Source organism: Tachypleus tridentatus, chromosome 10, assembly GCF_004210375.1.
Source record: "Tachypleus tridentatus isolate NWPU-2018 chromosome 10, ASM421037v1, whole genome shotgun sequence".
NCBI classification, from domain to species: domain Eukaryota; kingdom Metazoa; phylum Arthropoda; class Merostomata; order Xiphosura; family Limulidae; genus Tachypleus; species Tachypleus tridentatus.
This window is the reverse complement of record NC_134834.1, coordinates 38,708,347-38,734,946: the sequence shown is the minus strand read 5'-3', so window position 1 is coordinate 38,734,946 and position 26,600 is coordinate 38,708,347. Positions and strand designations below refer to the sequence as shown.

The 26,600-nt window shown below is 28.4% G+C and overlaps 1 protein-coding gene across 1 annotated transcript in view; it reads left to right on the top strand.

The window, feature by feature from the left end:
- LOC143228340 (myoferlin-like) overlaps positions 1-25,397 on the top strand; it is a 134,729-nt gene extending 109,332 nt beyond the window's left edge. Inside the window, 16 exon segments of the mRNA XM_076459609.1 lie at positions 2,126-2,294; positions 2,637-2,695; positions 3,601-3,708; positions 6,620-6,745; positions 7,166-7,321; positions 7,553-7,644; positions 9,203-9,373; positions 10,383-10,528; positions 11,104-11,243; positions 11,874-11,962; positions 18,162-18,305; positions 20,495-20,685; positions 21,223-21,446; positions 22,996-23,105; positions 23,599-23,746; positions 25,212-25,397. Coding sequence (XP_076315724.1) covers positions 2,126-2,294; positions 2,637-2,695; positions 3,601-3,708; positions 6,620-6,745; positions 7,166-7,321; positions 7,553-7,644; positions 9,203-9,373; positions 10,383-10,528; positions 11,104-11,243; positions 11,874-11,962; positions 18,162-18,305; positions 20,495-20,685; positions 21,223-21,446; positions 22,996-23,105; positions 23,599-23,746; positions 25,212-25,244 — 2,106 coding nt within the window. The 3' untranslated portion in view covers positions 25,245-25,397.
- The last annotated feature ends 1,203 nt before the right edge of the window (positions 25,398-26,600 follow it).

The following is a 26,600-nucleotide window of genomic DNA, read 5'->3' as shown; positions in this document are numbered from 1 at the left end:
GTTGTGGAGGACGTAAATTTAAATTAGTTTAAGAGAAAGCTTGATAAGTATATTGGTGATGAGGATAGTTTAAAGATTTTGTTTTTTAAATTTATTTATTAATAGTTTCAGTTTATTTTAGAAGAGAGAACAACTGAGATGAACTAATTGGTCCCATGTTGCCCCAAAACATTGTGTGTTAAATGAGTTAACTCGTGAGATATAGTTGAACAAAATATTGCTAATTATTGCTAAGTATTACTATTGATATTGAAGTTTTAATTTTGGCATATTATGTTTTAAGGTTTTTGTTCTTCTGACTCTTTTTCCTGACTCCTTTATTTTTTGAAAGTAACAACACTGATACTTGTATTGTATTGTTCATTAATAGCATTGATATTTGTATTGTACTGTTCATTAATAACATTGATATTTGTATTGTACTGTTCATTAATAACATTGATATTTGTATTGTACTGTTCATTAACATTAGTATCAAGATCTAGATAGGTATGGATTTATTAACTATTTTTTGTTTTTGTAGGTGATAAGATTTGTATTCCAGTTGTTTGAAAGTTTTACTTTGGATTTCTGTGGTTGTTAAAGTTTAACTTTTTTTTTGTTATTCAACCTTGGTTGCAATAGCATTTTTGTTTTATCTTATTACATAAAGAAGTAGTTTTTGACAAAGAAGAAAACAAAGCCATTGTTTTACAGTACTTTGGAACTCAAAATTTAGTAAATATTAGTTTGATTCTTCAGCAAATTTACTGGAAGAAATGTGGCCCTCCATGTGATGTTCATGTTTGGTTACATTTGTTTGTTGTTAAGAACAAACTGAAGATATTGAAACCTAACTTTTAGTATTATAAGCCTTGAGATTTACTGCTGAGACATGGGAAAGAGGTATGCAGTTTTTTTTGTATTTGAAATCCTCAGATAATACTCTTGAGAATAATGAAGATGCAAACAAGTGCTGTGATTCTACTGATATCTAGAGTAATAACAATAAAGAAAGAATAGGTGATGTTCTTAAAGAATTAAAAAATATAATATACAAAGGAAACAAAAACAGGAAAATGATCACTTATAGTAATGTGGAAATATACCCAAAAATATGTGTTTGTTTAGCCCAAGGATATTAACTGCTGTGTTGTTTATGCTGTTACATGTACATATGCTTGACAGTATATTATTAGAAAGGAATTGTATATGATTGGACCAAGGATATGTATGTGTCATATTGTTAAATGTCTTTGATTACCCTTTCATTTAGTCTGATGAGGATATTATATACAAATAATTTACTCTAGTTAGGTTATGTAGCCCCCCACATGAAAAATATATGATGCAAAGTATAGTACATGGAAGATCTGAATGCTATAGTTTTTCAGGAATGTAATATATATATTCAAATGGATTAGCCAAAATCAATTCTGTTTCTTATTTGAAAATAGACAAATGCCTTTGATACACTTGCTGAAATGGAAATTAATAGTTTAATGGTAACCGTAAAGCAAGGACAATCATCATGTATTTGGTCAAGAATACATAATTTATATCTCCATTATCATCTCAACATGTTCAACAAGAATCCAAATATTATTCCTCAAACAACTGTTTATGTATTAAATAAATGATGCAATAATATAATACTTTACCACCAATCAGCAAATTGATCAGAAATATCTTCTATAAAGTCTCAATATTTGATGACAAACTCATTTTCAAATGTGCTAGTTTTATAAAATTAGGTTATATTAGTGCTTAATAATACATAACTGCTGTTTTACTCCTTTAACATTGGGATGTTGTCTATAAAATTTCATGTGCATTTTCCATTATATATCACTTTTCATAGTCATATTTTCTGAATTATTTATGAATTTGAAAAAAAAAAGACTTTTTTTGAGTGCATTAAGACTGGACTTGTAGTTTCTTAAAATTTTATCTAAATCCCAAAGTTAGATACTTGACAATTATGAAAATAAAACTTATCCCACCACTTGAGAATTAAGTGTTAAGAAAAACGTTTTTTTTTTTCATGTAAAAATGTGCATAAATGAGAAAAGTATTTGTTTCATGCTGATTTAAAGTTATCAATTTAAAAAATGTACCAGCTTTTCATTTTGATTTATTTTTTCAGATGCTACCTCAGGAAGAGCTTTATTTACCTCCACTTCACATCAAAGTAAGAGATCATCGACGCTTTGGCCGTAAACCCATTGTAGGAACCCACGTTATAAGAAGTCTCCACTCTTTTCTTTATGATGCAGTTTATTATAATGATGATGATGAGATCAAAGGTGATGGAGGTACAATCAGTTCCATTCATTTAACTGAAATTAATTATTTAACTTAAAGAAATACTGGTTCAGCAGAAAATATACTTTTCTATCTAAGTTAAGTGATAGTTGTTTAAAGCTACAGAAAGTATGTATGACTATTGTTGAATGATGATATGAATACTTCAAGAGTTTTAGAATATTCATTGTAATCTTACACACCATGAAATGGTATGATTTATTTCAGATTAAACAATAATATGTATTATGTCTTATTTTATTTTAATTTCATTCTATATATAACTATGTTTATTGAATTCAAGTATGGATATTTCATAATTTGTCAATCATCATATACAAATTAATTTATAGGTCCACCTGAAACAGCTGTGGACATTCCAGAGGATGACAGAGGAATAGGACAAGACAATGTAAGGAATAGTTTTATTTTACTCAGAATTATCAACTATTAACTTGTTTCTTCTTGTCAATAATATACTTGATTTGATTAAAAGACTACTAATTTCAGAGCAAAGTAATAAGTCTACTTATTAGAGATATTAATGTTTGAGTAAAATGTTGTTTATGAAGAAACTAAATAAAAAGAAAACAAGAAACTGAACATTTGTACAAAGGTTTTGGAGTCAGTTAAAAATTAATAAGATCAAATATATCCAAAATATACAATTTTGCTTTTCAAGAAATTAATATTGTAATGCTAGTATTTCTCAAGAGCTTTTTCTTTATAGGTATCTTTAAAATGTACATACATCTACAATCACATATGTAACTGTTTCTTTATATGTTGCACACCAACATACTCATCCACACACGTATACATAGTATTTTTATTTGTAATATACATACATACAATTTTGTGACAGTAGTGGCAAAAAAATGTTTATTAATAAATTTTCTTCTAATTATTAGCTGAGTAACATTTCTTGAATTAAGTCATTATGGACTTGTTACTGTTTTGGTTAAATCATGTTTGTTTTTTCTTATTGTTTGAAAGTTGTTTCTTTAATAAATATTTATTTGGACTTAATTTTCATATGATGTATGAAAATGTTTGATATAATAATCACTCATAGAATATTTTATTTATTTTTATTCCACAATGCAAAATCAATAAGTGAAAAATTGTATAATTAAAAATTTCATTTTGTAAAAATTAGTGAATGACTTTTTTATAAGCTTTAAAATATTTGCCTGTAAATGCTTGTGTATATAGAGTATGAAGCTATGATTAATTATACATGCCTAAGAAATAATTGTGGTTACTTATTAAATACAGTAACTTGTTATTTTGGCATTGAAAATATTGGTTTTATAGCATGCAGAAGAGGATGAAACACTTGACTGGTGGGCTAAATACTATGCTTCAGTTGGGGAACTGAGCAAAGCTGGAAATTACCTAGAAAAAGGTTATGATACCATAGAGGTCAGTTTTGACATATGTTACCTTTCTAAGTTTATAGAATGTTAAATTTTTGGGTACAAAGCAAGATTAATTATTATGGTAATTTTAAGGTTCAGTCTAGTACAGTGTTACTTGATTGTCACAACAAATAGAGATATAAGCAGATAGTATACTTAAGGATATGGGTAATGATTTGTTATAGATGGCATTAAGGAAACAAGACATGATTCTGAAGCTGGAATAAAAAAAAACACTTTATTAAAGCAAAAACAAGATAATGGTTGAAGGAATAGCTGTAGCATATTACGTTATAACACAGATACCACAGGGAAACTAGCTGAATAGCAGATGATCAGGAGACTGAAGAATTTTTTTGGAAGTTTCTTACCCCACTTAACACCTGCTACAGGTAGTAATACCTCAGGCTGAATGTAGTGCATGTCCTCAAAAGCTTAATGTTTTCGACTACTACAAACTGCAATCAGATAGTAAGATGTTAGTTCTGCCCTCTTTTCACCTGATTAGAGGTCAAAATTTGTAGATGTCACTAAACAACAGAGAATAAAAAACATTCCTGGGCAGCAGAATTAGATCTAAATATAAGAAAATTTTGATTTACATTTATTTTTTAATAATTATTTCAGTTTGCCAGGTATATTGCACAATAATGTTTAAAATGTGAATTTATACACATCAGTGCTACAAAAACAATTCAAATCTATAAATCAAAATGCCAAGCCTAAAGATGAAAAAAAATGATAATAAAATTGTTGCAACCATAAATGATCTGCCACTAAACAAATACATTAAACCTCTTATTTCTGCTCTTCATTTTAAATAGTGCCAGTAATAGAAAAAAAACTGTTTTATAGAAGATAGATTGATATGCATTGTCTTTTTGATTTTACATAACATGCCATTAGTAGATGGTTTCATAGAAATCTCTTAATAAAACCAAGAATAATATTTTAAATTTAATCATTTTTATTACATACATATACAAGTGCCTTGTTTTATTGGAATTTCAAGTAGTGTAGACATTGTTCAAACAATAAGGCAGGAGTGGTGCACTATAAATTTCAACTTTATAGACATAATGAAAGTTTCTATGGTGCCTTAAAACATATTGTATTTTAATTGTGCATAACTTGTACATTACTGTTTATAACACAGTATCACAATAGTTATTTTGGTGTACAATTCCCCCATTTGTTTAATTTACAAAATGACATGTAATTCATAAAACTCTCAAACTTTTGAACTTAAAGACTTGTAGATCTGGTCATTTTCAAATTTAAAAAGTACTTGGAGCTGGTCAGTCTGCTTGTGAAATGAGGCTTTGAACTCCTAATTCAAAAATTTAAAGATGAATTAAGATGCTTTACCTTCAAATTAAAACAGTAAATAAAATTTATCTTTGCCAGTGGAAAGTGTTAACAATAGGTAATTCATGCCTTTGGTTTGTTAGGATGGGCTATATTTAATATTCCATTGCCATAGAAAGCATTTCTAGGATGGTCAGACAATTGCCATATTTCCATTTCTGTAGTGGTCTGGAGGCATGTACCCTAAAAAATTTTGAAATTTTAATGCTATGAGGTTGACTTTAGGGTTGTTTTGAATATAAGTACTGCATATACACAATGTAATGTGTTGAATAAATATAAAATATTTAATACATAAGTTGTAGCTATACATTTCATGAAAAAATAGTTAGGCCACAGTCTGACTGGCCTTGCCACTTCCTGTGGCTCTGTATTCATTCTGTGTATCATATAAACAAAGGTTATACATACATTTTTTTTATATGTAGTTTAGAAGAATAATGGTAAACAAGTAAAACACCCAAGCATTGTGAAAGATCTGAAGATTTGATAGGATAGAATGTCAACCTGAGAACAAGTACAAAAGTGAAAGTAACAAATCTAATAAATACAACTAAGTGTTGAGTAGTATTTTACTTTCAACAGTTTTCCAGGTTGTTTATTTTGAAATTAACATAAATTAAAACTAAAATTAACTATGAATTTAAACTGAAATTAAAATTTGGCAAAATGTGGTTAGAAAATAGAATAAAGAACCAACATAAGAATACGGCACTTTTACAACAAGCTAATTTATATATCTAGAAACAGCTCGTTTGGGTTGAGAAAATTTTTTACGTAAAGGCTCAACTCAAACAAGCCATTTCTACATATATATTTTTCTCTACAAGTGGGTTTTCTCAACACCACAAACAAGCTAATTTGTCTTAAAGTATGAAAACTACTCTCGTGGTCTATATTTGTTCTGTAACTGACCAGTTACAAATAATATTTGATGAACTTGGAAGTAATAAAGGAATTCCATATAAGCAAGGTCATGTAGAAAAGTTGGTGGGCTACAAGACTCATAGTTATGAGCTACCATGAACCTGGAGTGTGGTGACAACTCTAAACTAATGAGTCATTAACTACATGTGTTGTTCTTTACTGCTATACTAGATAACTGACTGGGCCTTGAGAAACCTTGATGTAGGATATGATATAACCATCCCATGAAACAGTAGTTACACCAGCTGTCATACTGAAAATATTGTAAAATGACCATTTGTTTCAATTAATTTGCACAAGGGTGTAGTTTCTGAGATTACACTGCCACAGAAAGTTACATATTCAGCTGAATTTAGTACATGATCATGACTGGAACTAGTATATTTAAAATTAGAACTTAGAAACAGTTTCAAATTTTGTACATTTAAAATAAAGATTGTGGAAGAGGAAGATATGTAATATTTGTATACTAAAGTTCCCAACATTTTGTAAATCGAAATTGGACTTAAATATTTGTTTTTGTAACTTGTATGAAATAAAATGTAATGTAAGTGAAATTAATTTTGCAACTTAATATTTTTTAGATTTAGTAAATTCAAAAACATTTATTTATATCACAGGTTTTTCCAGTAGAACTGGAGAAAATTGATCCATTCAAGGGTTTTAAGGATTTTTTAAACATTTTTCCTTTAAAACGTGGGAAATCTAAAGATCTGGAAGAATCTGAAATAGTAGGGGAGTTTAAAGTAAGTATATGGTTTCTTTATGTTGTAAGTATTACAATGATAAGCGTCAAAGGAAAGTTAAGTACCTTGTTCTGCTAGCATTCTAAAGTGTGGTAAAAGTATATGTTAACTTTAATTAGAAAACAGTCAGAAAACTGTAAATATATATTAAAAAATGAAGTAATTTTAAATTTTTCAACTTTCTAATATTTAATTACTTTCATCTAATAGGAAGGATGCAAAATATTTTTTATCTTTGTACTTATTTAATATTATCAAAATAAGTCATGAGGAAACTTTTTTTCTTTCCATATTTAATACCTTAATACATATTCTGCATTAATATATAACTTACATTTATGTAGCATTTGTATTTGAAAATTAATATCATGTTTCTTTAAACAAACGTATGTTGTATGATTTCTACCATTGCTGTTTTAGGGAACTATAAGGGTTTATCCACTTCCACAAGACCCCAAAGCTACTCATCCAAAACGCATGCTGACAGGGATACCAAAATCCACAGTGGAAGAAATAACTGTGAGAGTATATATCATAAAAGCACTGGATATCACACCTATGGATCCAAATGGATTGGTTAGTGTGTAGTAGTATATAATCAACACATTCTATCATGTACCACAAAACAAAACTAAAGAAATGGATTTATTAGGGTATAGTAATAAATAATACCCATGTTACGTCATATAACAAGAAACAGTATTAAAGAAATATTTGACAGTGAAATAAGACTTTGTGAAATCCAAATAAATTTGTACTAGAATTAGTTTTGGAGTTTTAAAATTTCTTTCTATCTTTGCTTTGTAGGCTGATCCATATGTATCTGTAACATTAGGAAGGAGGAGTGAAGACAGTCATCAAAATTATAAACCCAATACTGTCAATCCAGTTTTTGGAGAGTAAGTTTGTATATTGGTGACTAATTTTGTTGATTTTATTTTGTCTGTATAATTATATCTTTTCTTTATAAACTGTTCATGAACTAACTAATGGCAATTTGTTTACTGAAGTGTGAACTCCTTTTGTAGTTGATATAAAATATTTTAGTTACAGTGAGCTATAAAGATCTTAGTCATTAATTTTTCACCTCAACATTAAAAGAACTTCACCATAATGAAAAAGAAAGTACTCTGGTTATAGGAGTTTTATTCTTTTCACTATTTAGTTGTATTCACAGGTAAATGTTCCTCTATATCCTGAAGATTGCATGCCTCAAAAACAGCTTTTGTTATTTGAAGTTTACATTAACGTAATATTATATTTTTATATTTTACCTTTGGTAACTGAATCAAGTTTGTTTTAAATGGTTATTGCAGGACCCTTGTTGTCATACTTTCAAAACTTTCTATCAAACATTATTAAGAAACTGTTATAATATCATCACAAAATTATGTGTATTTTAGGGCAACATTTTTCTTACATATATTCTATTTTTGGGTAATGTATGAATTAGTATAACAATAAAATATACTTTAATTACTGTAATAGGAAAAAAGAAAGGACATAATGACTGTGTAAAGCTGTTGAATGCCTAGAAAGTAACATAAAACAAAATAAAGAGTGCAACTTTAATTTAAAATATTTCATTATATAAAAGTCTTGAAACTAATATATGTTGCAAAAATTAAAGTCGTTTGGACATATTTTCTTTAAACAGCAAAAAAGTTTAACCGTTTCAATTTTTTCTTAGTTTCAGATACTAAAGAAACAAATGCTAGACTTATTTATAAATGCTTTAAAGTTAAATGCATTTTTTTTTCAGTTTTATAAATTTTATTTTATACATAGAAGGTAAGAGTTTGTTAAGCTTTTAAATAACTGCCTTAAAATCTCAGTGTAGAATATGCAATATGTTTTTCACTTCAAATGTCACAAAATATAAGGCCTGGCATGGCCAGATAGTTAAGGCACTCGATTCGTCATCTGAATGTCCCTGGTTCGAATCTGTGTCACACCAAACATTTTTGCTTTTTAAGCCATAGGTGTGTTGTAATATGATGGTCAATCCCACTATTTGTTGGTAAAAGAGCAGCCCAATAGTTGGCAGTAGGTGGTGAATACTAGCTGCCTTCCATCTAGTCTTACACTGCTAAATTAGGGACAGCTAGTGCAAATAACCCTCATGTAGCTTTGCTCAAAATTCAAAACAAACCAAACTGCAAAATATAAAGTAAAAATTTATAATAAGATGTCAATGCAAAATAAACCTCAGAAATGTTATGGATTTTAACGACAACTTTTGTGTGCATGTGGAGTGGTAATCTGTTGTCTAGGATTCAATTGGTTTTGATCCGTAATTGTATGGTATTACAAACTAGCTTACTTTAGTATGAATTTTCTTTATCTAACATGTTATAGAAATTGAAATATTTTAAAGCTGACAAAATGAGAAGCATGCATGTTTTATTATCTTAAGTATTCTAATAATATAACAATATTTTCCAACTTACTTATCAGGGTATTTGAACTTTATGGAACACTCCCAATGGATAAAGACCTGACTGTGTCAGTCTTAGATTATGACCTGATCAGTGGAGATGATTTGATTGGCCAGACAGTAATAGACTTAGAAAACCGTTATCTTACAAAGTATCGTGGTACTTGTGGACTTCCCAAAACTTACCAAATGTAAGTCTTTCATTACATTGAAAAACTCAGTGATCTCCAACCTCAGAATATGTATAACTTTATTGCTTAGTATTAGTAAGGTTTTAGTAGGAGTTTTGTGCAAGTCTGTAATGTAGAAAACTCATAACAAAGTAGTGAAGAAAATAATTTATTAATTTGAAGTTAGTATTAACTTTTTTGAGTTAGTAGCAAACAGATTTTGTGGGTTCGAATCCAGGTTGCACCAAACATACTCGCCCTTTCAGCTGTGTGGGCATTATAATGTGATGGTCAATCCCGCTATTCGTTGGTAAAAAAGTAGCCCAAGAGTTGGCAGTGGGTGGTGATGACTAACTGCCTTCCCTCTAGTCTGACATTGTTAAATTAGGGATGGTTGATGCAGATAGCCCTTGTGTAGCTTTGCGAGAAATTGGAAAACAAAACAAAGCATACAGATTTTAAATATTTAAATAATTCAGATATCCACTTTTTTTTTAGTTGCATGATAATAATAATTTAAAGAAATCACTGATAATAGGAACTTACAAAGTTTTTTTGTATATCTGTGCAGTGGCAGATTTAAGGTTCTGTAATTTTACATAGAATAAAGTTATCAACAGGTCCCCATTAAGACCATGGGCCCTGGAGCTGAGCCCCCTCTAAGCTCCTACCTAAATATGCCACTGCATCTGTGTACCATATCTCTATATGTAAGTTTGTTAGTAAGTAGGAAGGACTTACAACCTTGTACTTATGTATATTACTTGGTGTGAGACTTATTTTTTAATATGAATTATGTGTGTATTTACTTGTTACAGTAAGGCAGTATGTAAGTCCCAAATAATTGCTTTTATATGCAAAACTGGGTAAAGCTTATAAGCTAATTTTGTTATGTAGTAACAGGTGTTGGTTTTATCATATCTTTACATAGTTTTTAGTTTTATTTTTTATTTTTATTTTTTATAAGTGCAGATTTATCTCAAATTTCATGTAACTGTAAATCTCTTATTGGATTTGAAATTTATATCAGTTCTGGCCCCTGTAAATGGAGAGATTGTAAAACACCACGTCAAATTCTATGGGACACATGTGAAGTTCATAATCTCCCAAGGCCTCGTTTCACTGACACAGAAACAATGTACATAGGAGATACTATGTACAAAATATCTGACTTTGGTAAGCCTATATACTCAACAGCTTGCTTAATAATTCCTTTATGTAGAACATTTTTATTAGCTTTTCATTTTTCAAAAACATTTATCTAATAACATTCATAACCAGTCTTCTCTTTTTGTAGTCTGTTCTTATTGAACCAACCAAGATTTGTCAGTGTTGTGTTTTTAATACATTTATCTAAAGTAAACTTTATCATAACTTATCATTTATATGATAATTTTCATACTTAGTTATGCTTTTGTATTCATTCTTATTAGTAATATCATGTTTAATAATATTTCTAATTGTTTCATATTTAATGAGTTTATTCGTTGTTTGTAGTTTTTGTTTTGTTTTTTGTCTATGTAATTTCGTGTAGGAAAATAAAAATTAATACATTAAAAAGATCTGAAGGACATATTTGAATAAGTGTGTTGTTTGACCCTTTATTATTCAGCTGTAGTTATTCATCAAACTGGAGTGATATCATATTGTAATAGTAATTAGAATTTACTTGTTTGGTTAGCAAAAATTGTTTAATGTAAGAAACCTCTTTCTTTTTTGTGTAAATTAAAACTTAAATCTTTAAACTGCAGAGAGAGATATACCAACGAACATACACTTGGGTCCACCTGACCAACGATTAGCACTTCATGTCTTGCACTTGATGGAATTGGTTCCAGAACATGTAGAAACACGGTCTTTATACAATGCTCTCACTCCAGGATTAGAACAAGTATGCATTACTTCACATGTAAATTGGTCTATGAGATCTAAATTTACAAATTCTGTTATATATTTTAAAAACGTCTTTGAAGTTTGCTATGTTGTGAGAAAATAGGCTAGTTGTTAAAGCAAATAAGTATTGAAAATACTATCTCTAACATTTCACAATTGTTATGAAAAGATCTTAATGAGGCAGAAAAATAACAAATGAAATTATGGTTTACAAACAATGTGTTGCTGTTTACAGTGGAAATGCATTACAAAAATTAGACACTTACTGAGTCAGTTTAATATGAATGATTTTTCCTAGATTAGTAGGTGTTTACATATTGAGTTATAAGAGCTAAGTAAACAAAACTTTAATCTGTCTGTTGCAAAAATTGTAAAAACAAGTCTTGTTATGTGTGAAAAGAAACTTAATTTTTCATGCTGAGATATGTACATGTGATATTTATTTAAATTTATGATTTTTCATCTTAAAGTGTAGCTGAAATATACAGATATACAAAGAGAAAAACTGTTAATAGCAATATTTTGTAATTTGTGATTTTGATACCTTGTCAAATATTGCCATTTGTTTTTAATATATTACTTTTTAATTTGTTTTGCTATTTGTAAGATGTTTGATTTAATGTCATAGGGAAAGATTGAAATGTGGGTTGATATATTCTCCAAATCTCATGGAAAGCCTGGTTCATCCATCAACATTAGCCCTCGTGTACCAACTAAGTAAGAAGATTTTTATTTATAACTAAATTCAACTTAAAAACACTGAACCATTTTTTTAACATGTTACATATTTAGTTCAAATATATAAGGTCATGGCTGATATGTACATAAGTTTTGTTGTTCAAACGTATTTGACCTGACTGTTATAATGTACCACAATTTGATATTTTTCTTACATTTGTTTAAATCAGATACACTTGTCTGTAAAATTTTGGGTAATATCACAGAGTTGGATAAGTAGCATACTAAATTATCAAACCATGAGTGATTTAAGTATATGTAGTTTGATATTTATTTAACTCAGCTGTACTTAGTAACCCCACTTTGTCTCTGATATTATTTAGTTAACATTTTTAATTAAGCTGTACTATATCATTAAATTTTGGATGAAAATGTGTAGTATGACATTTATTTCATTTGGCTGTCACACTTGGGTTAAATCATGTTGCTTAAAAACTTTATAATTTAGCTGTAAATTTGAGTGATAGTAATTTCTTTGACTTTTTATTATTTACCTGTACTTATTCATAAAACTGTTTGATAACATGTTGTTTGATGCTCTACTGCATAACTGTACTTATTCATCAAAGTTGAGGGTATGTTGTTTGATACTTTATTATTTGGTTATACTTGTTTGTCAGTTTGGGAGATGTCATGTTCTTTAATACTTTATTATTTAGCTCTACATATTAATCAAACTGGGAAATATGTTACTTGATATTTGACTGTACCTGTTCATACAAATGGTTGATATTATGTTGTTTGATATTGTATTACCTAATTGTACTTATTCATAAAACTGGGAGATATCATTTTTGCTGATACTTTATTATTTAGTTGTGCTTTTTCATAAAAGTGTTACATATATTGTTTGATACTTTATTATTTAGTTGTGCTTTTTCATAAAACTGTTACATATATTGTTTGACACTTTGTTATTTAGATATACTTGTGTTTATCAAACTGGCTGATATCATGTTGTTTGATGCTTTATTATGTAGTTGTATTTGTTCATCAAACTGGGAGGTATCACAGTGTTTGATGCTTTATTTATTTGATTCTACTTGTTCAGAAAACCTGGAGACATCATATTATTTTGTTTATTATACAAGTTCATAAAATTGGGTAATGTGTAATTTGACATTTATATAACAGTCTGTACTTGGTCATCAAAGATTTTGGACATAGCATGTAAGTTGACTATTATGTAATTCAGATGTACTTAATCATCAAGTGCTGTATGTTACCAGGTAGTTTTAAGTTTGGTTAATTGAACTGTGTTTGATTATTAAATATTATATTTTATCAAGTAGTTTGAAGCTTGTTTAATTTGAATGTATTTGATTATCAGCCCTTGTAATACATGTTTCATACTGGTGACATTTTTTAATTCATTTATATTTTTTCATCAAACATCAGTTAATATTACATGGTTTGATGTTTGGTGTTCTTTGTCATCAGAATGTGTGTGATACTATGTAGTTTGCTGTTTGATGCACTTTGTCATCAGAATGTGATTGATGTTATGTATTTTGGTGATTGGTATTTTTCATCAAACTGTGAGAAATATCATGGAGTTTGACATTTTGGTTATTTTGTTTTCAAATGGGTGATAACAAGTTGTTGGTGATGTTGGGGATACTGTTTGTTCAAATGGGTGATAACAAGTTGTAGGTGATGTTATGTTGTTGATGTTGGGGATACTGTTTGTTCAAATGGGTGATAACAAGTTGTAGGTGATGTTATGTAGTTGATGTTAACAAGTTGTAGGTGATGTTATGGGATGTTGGGGATACTGTTTCTTCAAATGGGTGATAACAAGTTGTAGGTGATGTTATGTTGTTGATGTTGGGGATACTGTTTCTTCAAATGGGTGATAACAAGTTGTAGGTGATGTTATGTTGTTGATGTTGGGGATACTGTTTGTTCAAATGGGTGATAACAAGTTGTAGGTGATGTTATGTGGTTGATGTTGAGGATACTATTTCTTCAAATGGGTGATAATAAATTGTTTGTGGTGTTATATAGTTTGATGCTTAGTGTTTTTGTTACCAAACTATGGTTGAATTGTGTATTCTGATGTTTGGTGTACTTTGTCATCAAACTATGTATGATATTATATAATTTGATGTTTGGTTACTTTGTCGTCACATTTTGGGTGAAATTATGTAATTTGTTGATTGGTGTTTTTGTCACCAAAGTGTGAAAGATATTAAGTAGGCAAACTATGATTTATAAGCATAAAGAAGAGTTTTATTGATGGTGTTTTGTCATAACACTTGTCTGTCTTATATGAACTGTTATAAGCAATACACTGTGATAGAAGTAATGTCAGCAGGCTACAGTATTATAGCTAAAGATCAAGTCTGATCAAGTGTATAAGTGATGAATAAACCTTACCAAATATAGCTGATGTTCCTAAAGCCATTATTCAAGTGAGAGATTGTTTGCATTGATGATTCTGTAGTAGTACCTAAACAGCCTCTTTCTGTTTTAGTTTTGGGTCAGTGTAAGGAAAAATTTCATCCCAAAGTATTTTGTGATCTGTTACAAATTGATTATACGTTAAAGCAGGTATACAAAATTCACCTCTACATATGTGATCTTGGTGTACTTAGGACCTTATTTCCAAAGAATGTGATGTTTCTCCTATATATATGTCATTCCATATTCACTTGGGATACTATATATACCTTGTTTTTGTTCCTTTAGTAGGAATTCCTTCTGGTAAGTAGGAAGGTGTTGACTTTATGTGCTACATTCTTTGAATCATTCAATTCAATTAGTAAGCACTATCTGGAAGTTCAATCCCAACATTGTTAAACTTCAAAACCATAAAAAACATTATGCTAACTCTGACTTCTCACTTATCAGTAATACAAAATTTAGCAAATGTGTTTTTCTTTTATGCTAAGAATTGTCAGTGAAATTACTAGCCTATTTAATAATTTGAACACTGATATAAAAACTGTATTCAAACCTTCATGTAAGATCAGTGCTTCACTTAGTCCTTCAATAAAACTCTTCCTTATGCTTAAAGATCATTATTTGCAACCTATTATTATATAAGCATATTGTGCTTCTTCACTGAAGTACTATGAATGATATTATGTAGGTTGACGTTTGGGGTGCTTTGTTACAAACTATGGATAAAGTTACTTGTAACATATCAAAACAAAATGCTATAGAACCAGGTTAAACAAAAAACAATTTATTAAACTGTAACAACAACTGATATCTAAAACAAAACTTTCAAGCAATTGAAATACAAGATTAATCAGTTATAAAAAAAACAACAAAAATAGTTAGGAAATTCATGCTTGAGCAGGGATTGATACAAATGTTAATAAGAAATACAATATAAATATATATGTTATTAATTTTAATAAATAAAATAATTAGGTAAAGAACAAGAAGCATCAAAAACCTAATTAAAAAATCAACAACAGAATATTCAAACCACTTCAATAATAATACTGAGCAACAATCAGTAATGATTTGTTTAAATGTATCTCATAAACTAACTTGTTTAACCTCAATGCAGAGTTTTCATTTAGTGATTAACCATGAGGTTATAGCTCATGTGACTATCTAATTTAACAACATTAATATACTTACATCATTGCTAGGGGAAGCTTGTATCATTTTCATCACACAAGCATATACAAATAAACATGCTCTAGTTAGAAGGTAAGTTTGAACTTTAATATAACTAAAAGTTCATGGTTCATACTAAAGAAATGATAAATGAACAATCAGTAAAACCATAACAAAATAAAAGTAGAATTTGCTATCTTACAAGTTTGATGTTTGGTGTACTTTGTCATTAAACTGAAGGTAATCGGTAGTTTGTATTTGGTCATTGAATTTTAAATAATATGTAAGCTGAAGTTTCTTAATTCTTGATGACAAGAAACCCACTTGAAATAAAAATGTATTTCTGAACAGCTGGTATGAGTATTAACACTTTTATTGATAAGCAGAGAACAACATTTTGACCTTCCTAGGTCATTTTCATGTTAACAAAGAGAGTGTGCAACATGTCTTAGGGACAAGAGTGTAAATGGGTACACGGTCGTAGGGAGTTTTGCAGTTAGATGTTAGGTTATTAATTAGCATAGGTATAAAAGTGTTCCTTTATATAGGTTTTAATTTTGGTTTTAGTTGTTGTATAAGTAGGGCTTCTTTGATTTTTGTGTTTGTTTACATTCGTTTCCCTACTTAGTATCTGGGTGTTTTCTGTGGTTATGTGTATTTGATTTACAGTGTTCAAAAACGTGTGGAGGGGTTTTTTTATGTTCTTTGAATCTAGTTTCCATTTTTCTGCTTGTTTCCAATTTTTGTATTTCTTATTTTGGTTTTTAAATTTTTGATGCTAATGTTTAGTGTAATGTATATTTTACTTGGCCATTAACATTGGCTGATGTTTTTTAATTTAATTTTTAGTAAACTTAGCTTTTCTTAGTGATCAGTTTTGTTGGTGATGCTGTGTAGCTAAAGGTAATTATAAAATTATGCTAAATTTAGTGTGTAATCACATGAAAGATTTTCATTGAAGTTTTTAATTAGATGATTTCTTTAGTTATTGTTAACTTAGGCAAAATATTTTATACTTTTATGAGGTTTTCTTAAAAAGTATTAGTATTAACAAGAAACAGACTTTTTTCCATGAGTTTCTCTGTTTAAAATTTTTTTATAAATTGGCTTACTTCATTAAATAAAGATACATAAATATTTACAAAAAAAGTTTGAAAAGGTTTATGGAAACAGTATTTTGACATTGTATTTTATTAATGTTATTGTGAAATCATATAGTCTCTTAGTATAAAAAAACCTTTAATTAAATTCACCTCTTTGGTGATGTCATGTAAAGGTATAAATCATTTTCTTCACAACAGGATCAAATGGTTTAATTAAAATGTAGTTTTTATTTCATGTTTGATCTTATTATTTCTAATCTATATAATATTTACTGTTTTATTGTTATTGTTGTATTTAGTCATCAGTTTTGTTGTTGGATCTTTAGATAGAGGTAAATGTTATAGCACTATGTTATCTGTGTATTTCAAGTTTGTTTTTGTAAGATAGAAAATCTTAAGAAAACGTTTTTCCTGATTTATTAGTACTATTAGTAACATTTTAAAGAATATGTTATGTCCATTTTCTTTTGTACTCACAATAACATGTTTAATCTAAATATTTTAAAACCTCCTGCTTTAACAATATATTTAGATTTAATTTTCTGAGAAAACATTAACTCTGTTCTCTTTGTTGTAATGCATAGTATCTCTTTCAGTCAATTTCTTTGGTTGAAAGTGCAGCATTATCTGCTGGAAATACTTCCCTGCAAAATCACTTGAAAAATCATTCCTTTTAAACCAACCAATTTCTGAAACTTTCCTTTAGTTGTGGCCATCAAACTTTTAAAATATATTTTATGATCTATGGTATTCTGATATCTAACTAAGCTGAAAGACAATTGTTTTCTAAAGATTTGTCTTAAAGATATTTTTTTAAATATTCTTATTAAGAATCAATTTTTAACTTGTGCTTATTCCCTTCAGTGAATTGAATATGCTTATGTAAAGAGTTCAGTAATTTCAATAACTGTTCAACCAAAGTTAGAAATTAATTTAGCAAAATGTTATCTGTATATTTTATACCAAATTTAACTTAAATCTGAGTCAATTGAAATGGATTGAAGACACTTTGATGTAACTGGAACCTTTATGCGACACTGGTAAAAGCTGTATTCAAATGTGTTGGCACACTATAAAAGACATCAGTGTTAAAATTGGCAATATTTTCTGTCACTGTATTTTCTTCATACCATTGCACTCTGTTTTTAAAAATGATTTTAATATTTATTTCTTAGGTTTATGTTTGCAGTTTAGTAATGTTACTATTTTCTTTTACTCGTTTCTATTTTGCAAGGTATAAATTCTCGTAGAGAAAGCTTATGCTTGCTTAATGTTGTTATGTTATAGAGTCATAATGTAATTTATATACATTGCTAAATGAAAAATTAGTCTACATTTACTCTTATCATTATAATTACATATTTTTATTGAAATAAAACAATTACTTGTCATCATATGATTTTGTGTCTAATATATTTGTTTTAAGTTGTTCTAAATGATATACAATTCAGTTATTTTATCAAAAAATATCCAGTTTGTTGAACTTTGTGTTTTTTTAGATTTGTCTTGAGGATTGTGATCTGGAACACTTATGATGTTTTACTGACAGAAACGAATATTATGGGTGAGCAAATGAGTGATATTTATGTGAAAGGTTGGATTAGTGGATTAGATGATGCACAGAAAACGGATGTTCACTACAGGTATTTATTACCAAATATATATTTTTTTATACTTAAAAATTTATGGTACACATTGGTCTTGTCGTTTAGTTCTTCATTTTGAAATTAGGGAACTGGATTTGAATCCATGTGTAAGGTAACCTCCATACCCCAAGTCGTGGATATGTTATAATAGTGACAGTGAATCTGTTAGTATGGGTGGGAGAGTTTTATTAACTAACTTTTCTTCCCTTTTCTTTCCAGAATTATAAATGGCAACAGATAGCCTTAGTAGTTTTGCTGTAATTGATAGTATTGATACATTGTCCTTTTTTTCATATTTCTTGATGACAGTGATAGGACTGGGGGATACAAATAAAACATTTGGAAAGGTAGAGCTGTCTTCAGCTAAGACGACTTTATTTTTCTAACAGGGCAATAAACTTTTACAATGGGATGCTTTCAGATGTGGTAGATGCAGTTAATTTAAAGAAGTTTAAGGGAAGCCTTGATAATTATTTGAATGATAAGAGCACTGGCTTTGTGTGTTTTATTTTTAAACTTTAGTTTAGTGGGTGGAATGGCCTAAATGGATCAAGAGATTCCTTCTTATCCTTAAATTATATATAAATGCAAAATATAAATTCACTTATGACATCTTTACTTTTTAAAGAAATGTCTTGTTTCATGCTGTGATTCTACATGTACTAACTGTTCAAAGTCTGTCTCTGTGCTTTTTCCAGATATCTAAATCTTTTTTTCTTATTGTGTGACTGAATAGATGAATAATTCAAAACATCTTAATTTTTTGCATGATATTTTCCAAAATTTACCTGATCATGAATAATTTGTTCTTTCAAGAAGAAACTTGTAGTAGGTCATAAGAAACAATGTTAAAACTTCTTAAAATAAACAAGTTGCATGTAGGTATAAAAATGTTTTCTTTAAAGTAACTGATGAGAAAATACAAATGAAAGTGTAAAATCAGCGTACTTGCTTTTCGTCACATAATTTATCTCTTCTTTATCCTTGTCTGATGAAGTATATGAACTTTATAGGAGAATTAATTCAATCCATAAGAATGTATCTTGAGATAAGGGAGTCATTGGATTCTTATAGAAAATAGTCAAATATTTCCCTTTATACAGATGTAACAGTCAGTGAATTTATGTAGAGTTGTAATTATTGTTTATTTTTTTACTTTTATTTTTACCTGCTTTATGGGTCAGGCTTACTTAAGTGTCCATTTTTCAGCTGAAAAATGTTAAAAAGTATTATTTGTATAGTTTTTGAAAATATAATAACTGAAAAACTTTGTGTCAAAAACCTAGCACTCAAGCTACATTGTGTTATATTTTTCCACTTTGATGAAGATGACTACTGTTTTTAACGTATGTTCTCCTTTACCATATTATGTTGTATCTAGAATAAAAAGATGAAAAACAAACAAATTGTAGGAAGGTTTTCCTCCTGCTGCCTTTTTCTGTAATATTATTTTAGCTGCTGATTTTATTTACCATCCATTATAAAAATACAAATATGAAACTCTTCACCAAAATACATACCACATCTGTATATTAGCAAACACAGGTTTAGAAATTAATGTGATGTATATATTTCTACAGTAAATCCATCTGTAGCAGGCTAATAATAATGATTATTTTGTATTAGACTGCTTCCACAGATCATAAACATAAGCTTTTATTATAATTTGGCATTATACTAAGATTTGCAAAGCATATACAAGGAGTTGAATTAAAATGGGATTCTTTTTCACCCATTCAGTGAACATCTTTACATGCATCTCACCATGTTCCCAGTTATCTAATTTTGTAAACAGAACCCTAATTACTGCTCACTTAAAAAATTGTAATTATTGTCTTTAAAAATAAATAACTGTAAAGGAGAGCAAATGACTATAGGGACATATTATTTTAGATATTTTTATATGTGAAAAAGTAATGGAAAAATCAGCTAATAACAGATATTCAAAACATAAATATTAACTAATAAATCACAATAAAGGCTTGAGTTATACTTACAATTTTTGTGCTGGCAGCATGCTACTTTTAACACCCCATCATTGTTTATTTCCTTAGTTTGCTGGAAAAACTTAACACAAACTCAACATATTTATAACAATTATGTTGGGTAGTATTATTTTATTATACAAGTTAGAGTTTGAATTATTAGTATTCATCTGTCAATGTTGCTCTACTTTTACTTTTAAGGTCAATGGATGGAGAAGGAAACTTTAACTGGAGACTAGTATTTCCATTAGAATATCTTGTGACTGAGGGGCACTTGGTTGTAAAAAAAAAAGAACATTTTTGGTCACTGGACATTACAGAACATCTCTTACCACCTATTCTTTGTCTCCAGATTTGGGATAATGATACATTTTCTTCAGATGACTTAATTGGTAAATCATATATTTACTAACTGAATATTTGTAGGTTTATAACCTTTTGCCTCCATTGAATCATAAAAAAATTCACTAACTTGCATAAAATGAAATATAGGATAAAAATATTAAAAACGATATTATCTAAACCATATGAGACTACATTATAAAAGTGTTGAAAAAATATAACTTGTATGAATGTTTAGTCAAACATTTACTTACTCTATGGGTGTTTATTTTTACTTATCATAAGTAATGTTACTTTATATTTCGTTTTTATAATTTTTTTACATGTATAATTGTGGTATGAGCTATAACTGACAACCACAGTTTTAAATACAAGACAACATTTTCACTCAAGTTATAAAGAAATGTATGTAAAATTTATATAGTTAATTTTGTGTTTGATAAGTATTGATTCTTTGAAGTTTATTATATTGCTTTTAAGATTTTTCTATGCTCATTTTCTGAAGTTGAAAAATTAACTATTAGAATACCATGAAATGTTTAATATAACAGAGTTGAATTAAAAGCTGGCTATATAATAAAATTTAGGTACTTTAGAAATGGATCTGAACTGCATGCCCCTACCAGCTAAAAATGCTGCAAAGTGTGGCTTACATCAGTTGGGTATGGATAAAAAACAAAAAAAGTTACTAAGCTTCAGAAAAAAGAAAACTACCAAAAATACAAAATACATTAATCTGTTTGAAAAGAAGAGGGTGTATGGGTTTTGGCCATCTTTTTGCAATGATCCTGAACAAGGAAGAATTCTTGCTGTAGGTACATTTTAAGTAATATTTTTTATTATTCTTAACTTTTAATACCTCAATTGGAGAACTGATATGACATTGCAGGCATTTAAACTTTGAGCCATTTTAAATGTAATTTTTAACATCATACATCATAATGTCCAGAGTAAAATAATTTTTAATTTAAGGAACATTTTTCAGGTGGTAGATTTTAATAACTTGTAACTAAAGTGACAGGATATTATTGCATAGTGATCTAGTTTTGAGTTTTTGATAGAAATGAAGAAATGTGATATTTCACACTAGAATATGTAGAAACATATTGTTTTTTGTTAACCAGTTAACATCACATCACACACTATAATATGAATTTTCTTTTTTAAACCAAAATGTTTAAACTTTTAGGCTTGTATTTTTTATTGTATCACAAATATACACACACACACACACACACACACGTACTCTAAGAACATTGATGGTCAGTTGCATCCCAGTAATCATCTGTCTGACTAGATGCTTAACTAAATAGATAAGCTAATAAATACAGTCTTAACCATTTCTGAAATCTCTTCATGACCCTTTCACACATTCTGATGCCTCAACTTTGGTTGTGACCCATGAGTTGAAAAATGCTTCTACAGAATATTTAGTTTTGAATTATCTTTTTGTTCAAGGAACATTATATCACACACCAGATCATCTATATGTTTAAGTCTTTTATTATCCTAAACCAGTTATTTATAAAATGGTATCACACTAGAATGTTCAGGCATGAGATTTTTTTTCCTTCTTTTTCAACCAAGAAACAAAGCATCACATACTAGAAGATCTCTGGTTTTGCATAAGATAAAGGAACATAGTTTCTTATTCCAACCATTCAAAGATTTCTTTCATCCTAATTGGAAAAAATAAGGTGTCACACTCTAAACTCTCTAACATTTATTTATCAAGGTGTCAGAGTTTAAGCTTTTAATAATAATGGTATAAGGAGAGACACTCCAAACTCTGTAGCTTGACATTAACTAATAACATATTTGGTTAAACAGTCTAGATTCAGGTTTGACATCTAGTTACCAAGGTGTGATACACCAATTACTGAGATATAATATTTTATACTTTAAATGATTTTTGTTAAAACCATATTACTGAGTTAAAATCATAAAACTAATTTTATGATTCATTCAGTTAAACTAGTATTTACAAAAAAAAAACATATTTGTTGAAACCATATTACTGAGTTTAAAACTAATTTTATGATTCATTCAGTTAAACCAATATTTACAAAAAAAAATCATTTACAGTATAAAATATTATATCTCAGTAATTGGTGTATCGCACCTTGGTAACTAGATGTCAAACCTGAATCTAGACTGTAAAACCAAATATTTCACAGTAGAAAAACTAATTTTATGATTCATTCAGTTAAACCAGTATTTACAAAAAAAACAAAAATAACTGATATTTGGTAGTATTATTTTATTATACAAGTTAGAATAAAAAACTAAGAAATAATGAATTTTTAATATAAGAAATGTAGAACTTTTGTTGTACTAGTTTTCAATAAATTTTTATGCAGGGAAAAATTGAGATGGAGTTAGAGATTTTAACTGAGGAAGATGCAGAAAAAGCACCTGCAGGATTGGGCAGGGATGAACCGAATGCTAATCCAACTCTCGAAGTCCCAAAGTATATATATGTGCTTTTAACATTTTTCAATGAATTATTATGTTTTTATAAAAAATATCAGAATGAGAAAAAATTTGCTAACAATATTTATCAGTTGTTTATGAAGTATAAATGCTGTTATAAAAGTTTGATGAAAGTGGAATTTAAAAACTGTCTATTCCAACAGTTATGCTATAGCACTGTTTTAGTGAACTAAAGACAGGATTAATAAAAAAAAGTGCCAATTAGCTACATACACTAAAGTGTATTATTGATTATAAGAACTAGCTTTAAAGTTATAATATAGTTCTTAGCATAGATTTTATTGTAAAATATATTACATGAGATAGCTGTTGTGCAGCCTCTTACTGCTGTTGTTATTCTTCTGTTACTATGTATTTAATATTAACATGTTAATGTTACATTGTCATTAATTACTAGTTTTAGGGACTTTATTTTTGGGTGACAATGTTTTTAATAAAAGACTAGTGATATTACAATTATTTTGTTATAGCCGTCCAGCAACCTCTTTCATGTGGTTTACATCACCGTGGAAATCATTCAAACATGTTATTTGGAGAAACTACAAAATGTATATCCTCACCATCATAATTATTCTTCTTTCAGTTTTACTGATGGCTTTGTTCATCTATTCCTTTCCAGTAAGTATTTTGTTATATGGAAAAGAAAAAAATAACTATGGTATTATTAATATTGTTGATTCTATGCAAGTTTTAATTGAATCTTGAACTATATTTAAAAGCTGTGTTATCAAATTTTTGGTAGTAATTAAAAAAAATTATCATATTGTTATCAAAACAAGAATATTGGTTTGTCAAGTTTTCATAGAGCTGGGGCAAATTTTATTACAGAGGTGTCTGTGATTTGTTGGTGATAAATTTCAACAATAGATGGACAACACACAATTCATTTTATTTAAAATAGCATGTTCAAAACAAGTAAAATGTATGTACAAAACTTCTTTACACTATTAGTTATTACAATTGTATCCAAAGCTTTAAATAATTGTCTCCTTTTTCATCAAGGTCCACACAAACAGGTTCAATTACTTTAGAATACCCTTTGAAGAGACAAATTATTTCTTGCTTTTTATTACCACAATACAGTCAGTGATAAATTCATTTATGCTGCTCCATGATTTGCCACAGTTGTACACAGAGCTTTAAATAATTGTCTTTTACATCAAAAAGTCTACACAGGTGGATTTAATTGCTTTGAAAAACTCTTGGATAGGACAAGTTATTTTTGTTAATCTTTTTACAATACAAACTGCAAAATTCACTTTAGAAATCATCCATTATGGCTAAATTGACAATTGTGCAGTCTAACTTCACCTTTATTTTTACTTTCACTAATTTATTTTGTTTTGCTAACTTATTTACTTCCTCTCCATATCTACATGTATTTATAACATGAAACAGAAACATCTTGAAATATACAGCCCTCTAGTAACAGCAATATTAAACATAATGAGATAGATTTAGAAGTTTTAAGTAAGATGATGTCAAAAATATTACAAAACCATAGTGGAACAATTAAACTACATACATAATGTATGACACTTATGGAGTTGTGTAACAAAACTTGTTATAACTGTTGTTTTTAAAATAATTATTTTTTAAATGTCTATGTTATGAAAACTTAATAATCATTTAATATTAAGTTACTAAATAAACTAAATAATGACTTGAACTGGTCAATCTTGAATATCCAACAACACCTGTCACATCTTAAAAACTTTATAAAGACTTTCTGTATGATTTATTGAAGCAAAAAACTAGCAAAGTTTTTTAGTATAATACATTGGATATATTCTTAACTGCATAGTTCTTCTTCAGGTTGATAACCTAAGAAGGTTGAAAGTATTAATACCAATACCAGCCCTCTTGAAAATACTTATTGAACTTGTCTTTTTCTGACATCATGAGTTCAACAGTAAAATAATTTTAATCAATGTTATTCAAACATCAAGTATTGCCAGGGATTTTCTTTTTTAAATGAAAACAAGCTGTAAATGAATGTGTGTAGAATGTTAATTTTATTTTATGCATAATTTAATAGATACATTTTACATTTGTAAAAATGTTTTATTGTTTTCTTATTCAGGGAGCAATTGCTAACAGACTAGTGACTCTTTAACTTCAAGAAAGACTCAAGTCACCTCTTTCTGTGCTTTCTTCTATTTAAAATAAAAAATACTAATCAGACATTTTGCATTAACAGTTTTGTTTTTTTATAATATATTTTTATGGAAAATCATAAACTGAACCTTATTGTTGGTAAACCATGAAATATTTTGAAGTTTTATTCTAATTTTTAATAGATATGTCTTTGATTGTACCTCATTTCATTATTTATTTGGTTCTGAATTATAAACAACTAAAGGAAATGTTGATAATTTCAAATAATTCAGAAACACTTGAATTTTTTAAACTTTGAATAAAAAAATATTTCTGAAGTTTAGTGATGTCAAGGAAACCCACTTGTAGAGAAAAATATATATGTAAAAATGGCTTGTTTGGGTTAAAAAAAATTTTTACGTAGAGGAGTGAACAATGTTTCGACCTTCTTCAGTCATTGTCAGGTTCACAAAGAAAGGAAGAGGTAACTCACTGGAAGCTGACCACACGTTTGAAACGGGTTGTGTAACTGAGTGTTGGAATGTAGAGGGCATGCTTAGATGTTTGAATATATAATTTTATATTTTTTTATTTTATTGTTATTATTTATTATATTATTTTTAATATTGGTATAAAGGTGTTCCTTTGGATTGGTTTATTTTGGGCTTGAGTTGTTGTATAAGTAAGGCTTCTTTAATTTTGTGTTTGTTTATGTTTGTTTCTTTATTTAGTATTTGAGTGTTTTCTATGGTTATGTTGTGTTTATTTGACTTGCAGTTTTTCGAAAACGTGTGAAGGTGACTTTTTGTGTTCTTTGAGTCTGGTTTCCATTTTCCTACTTGTTTCTCCAATATAAAACTCGTGGCAGTTGTTGCATTGTATTTTATAAATAATGTTGGTGTTGTGTTTGTCAGTGTAGTTTTTACGTAGTGTGAACTTTAGTTTTGTACCTGGTTTTTGAATAAATTTGGTATTAACTGGAATGTCATATTTTGTTACTAGTTTTTGACAAATGTTGGTTATTTTTCTGCTGATGTCGGAAATATATGGTATGCAGCAGTATATGGTTCCATGACTTTTTAATTCTTGGGATATATTTATTTTTGTTGGTTGATATTGCTTTCTGTCTAGGTGTGTGCATATAATATTTTCTACGGTTTGTGGAGGAAACTTATTGATGTTGATGAAGTATTGTTTTATTTTGTCTAATTCATCGTTAATTTTATCTGGTGAGCATAGTTTTATAGCTGTGTTTATATGGTTTCTTAGTATGTTGAGTTTTTGTTTTGTTTCATATTCTGAGTCCCAAGGAACGTATAGTCCAGTATGGGTGATTTTTTGGTGGATTTTTTGTTTTAAACTGTGTATTGGTTCT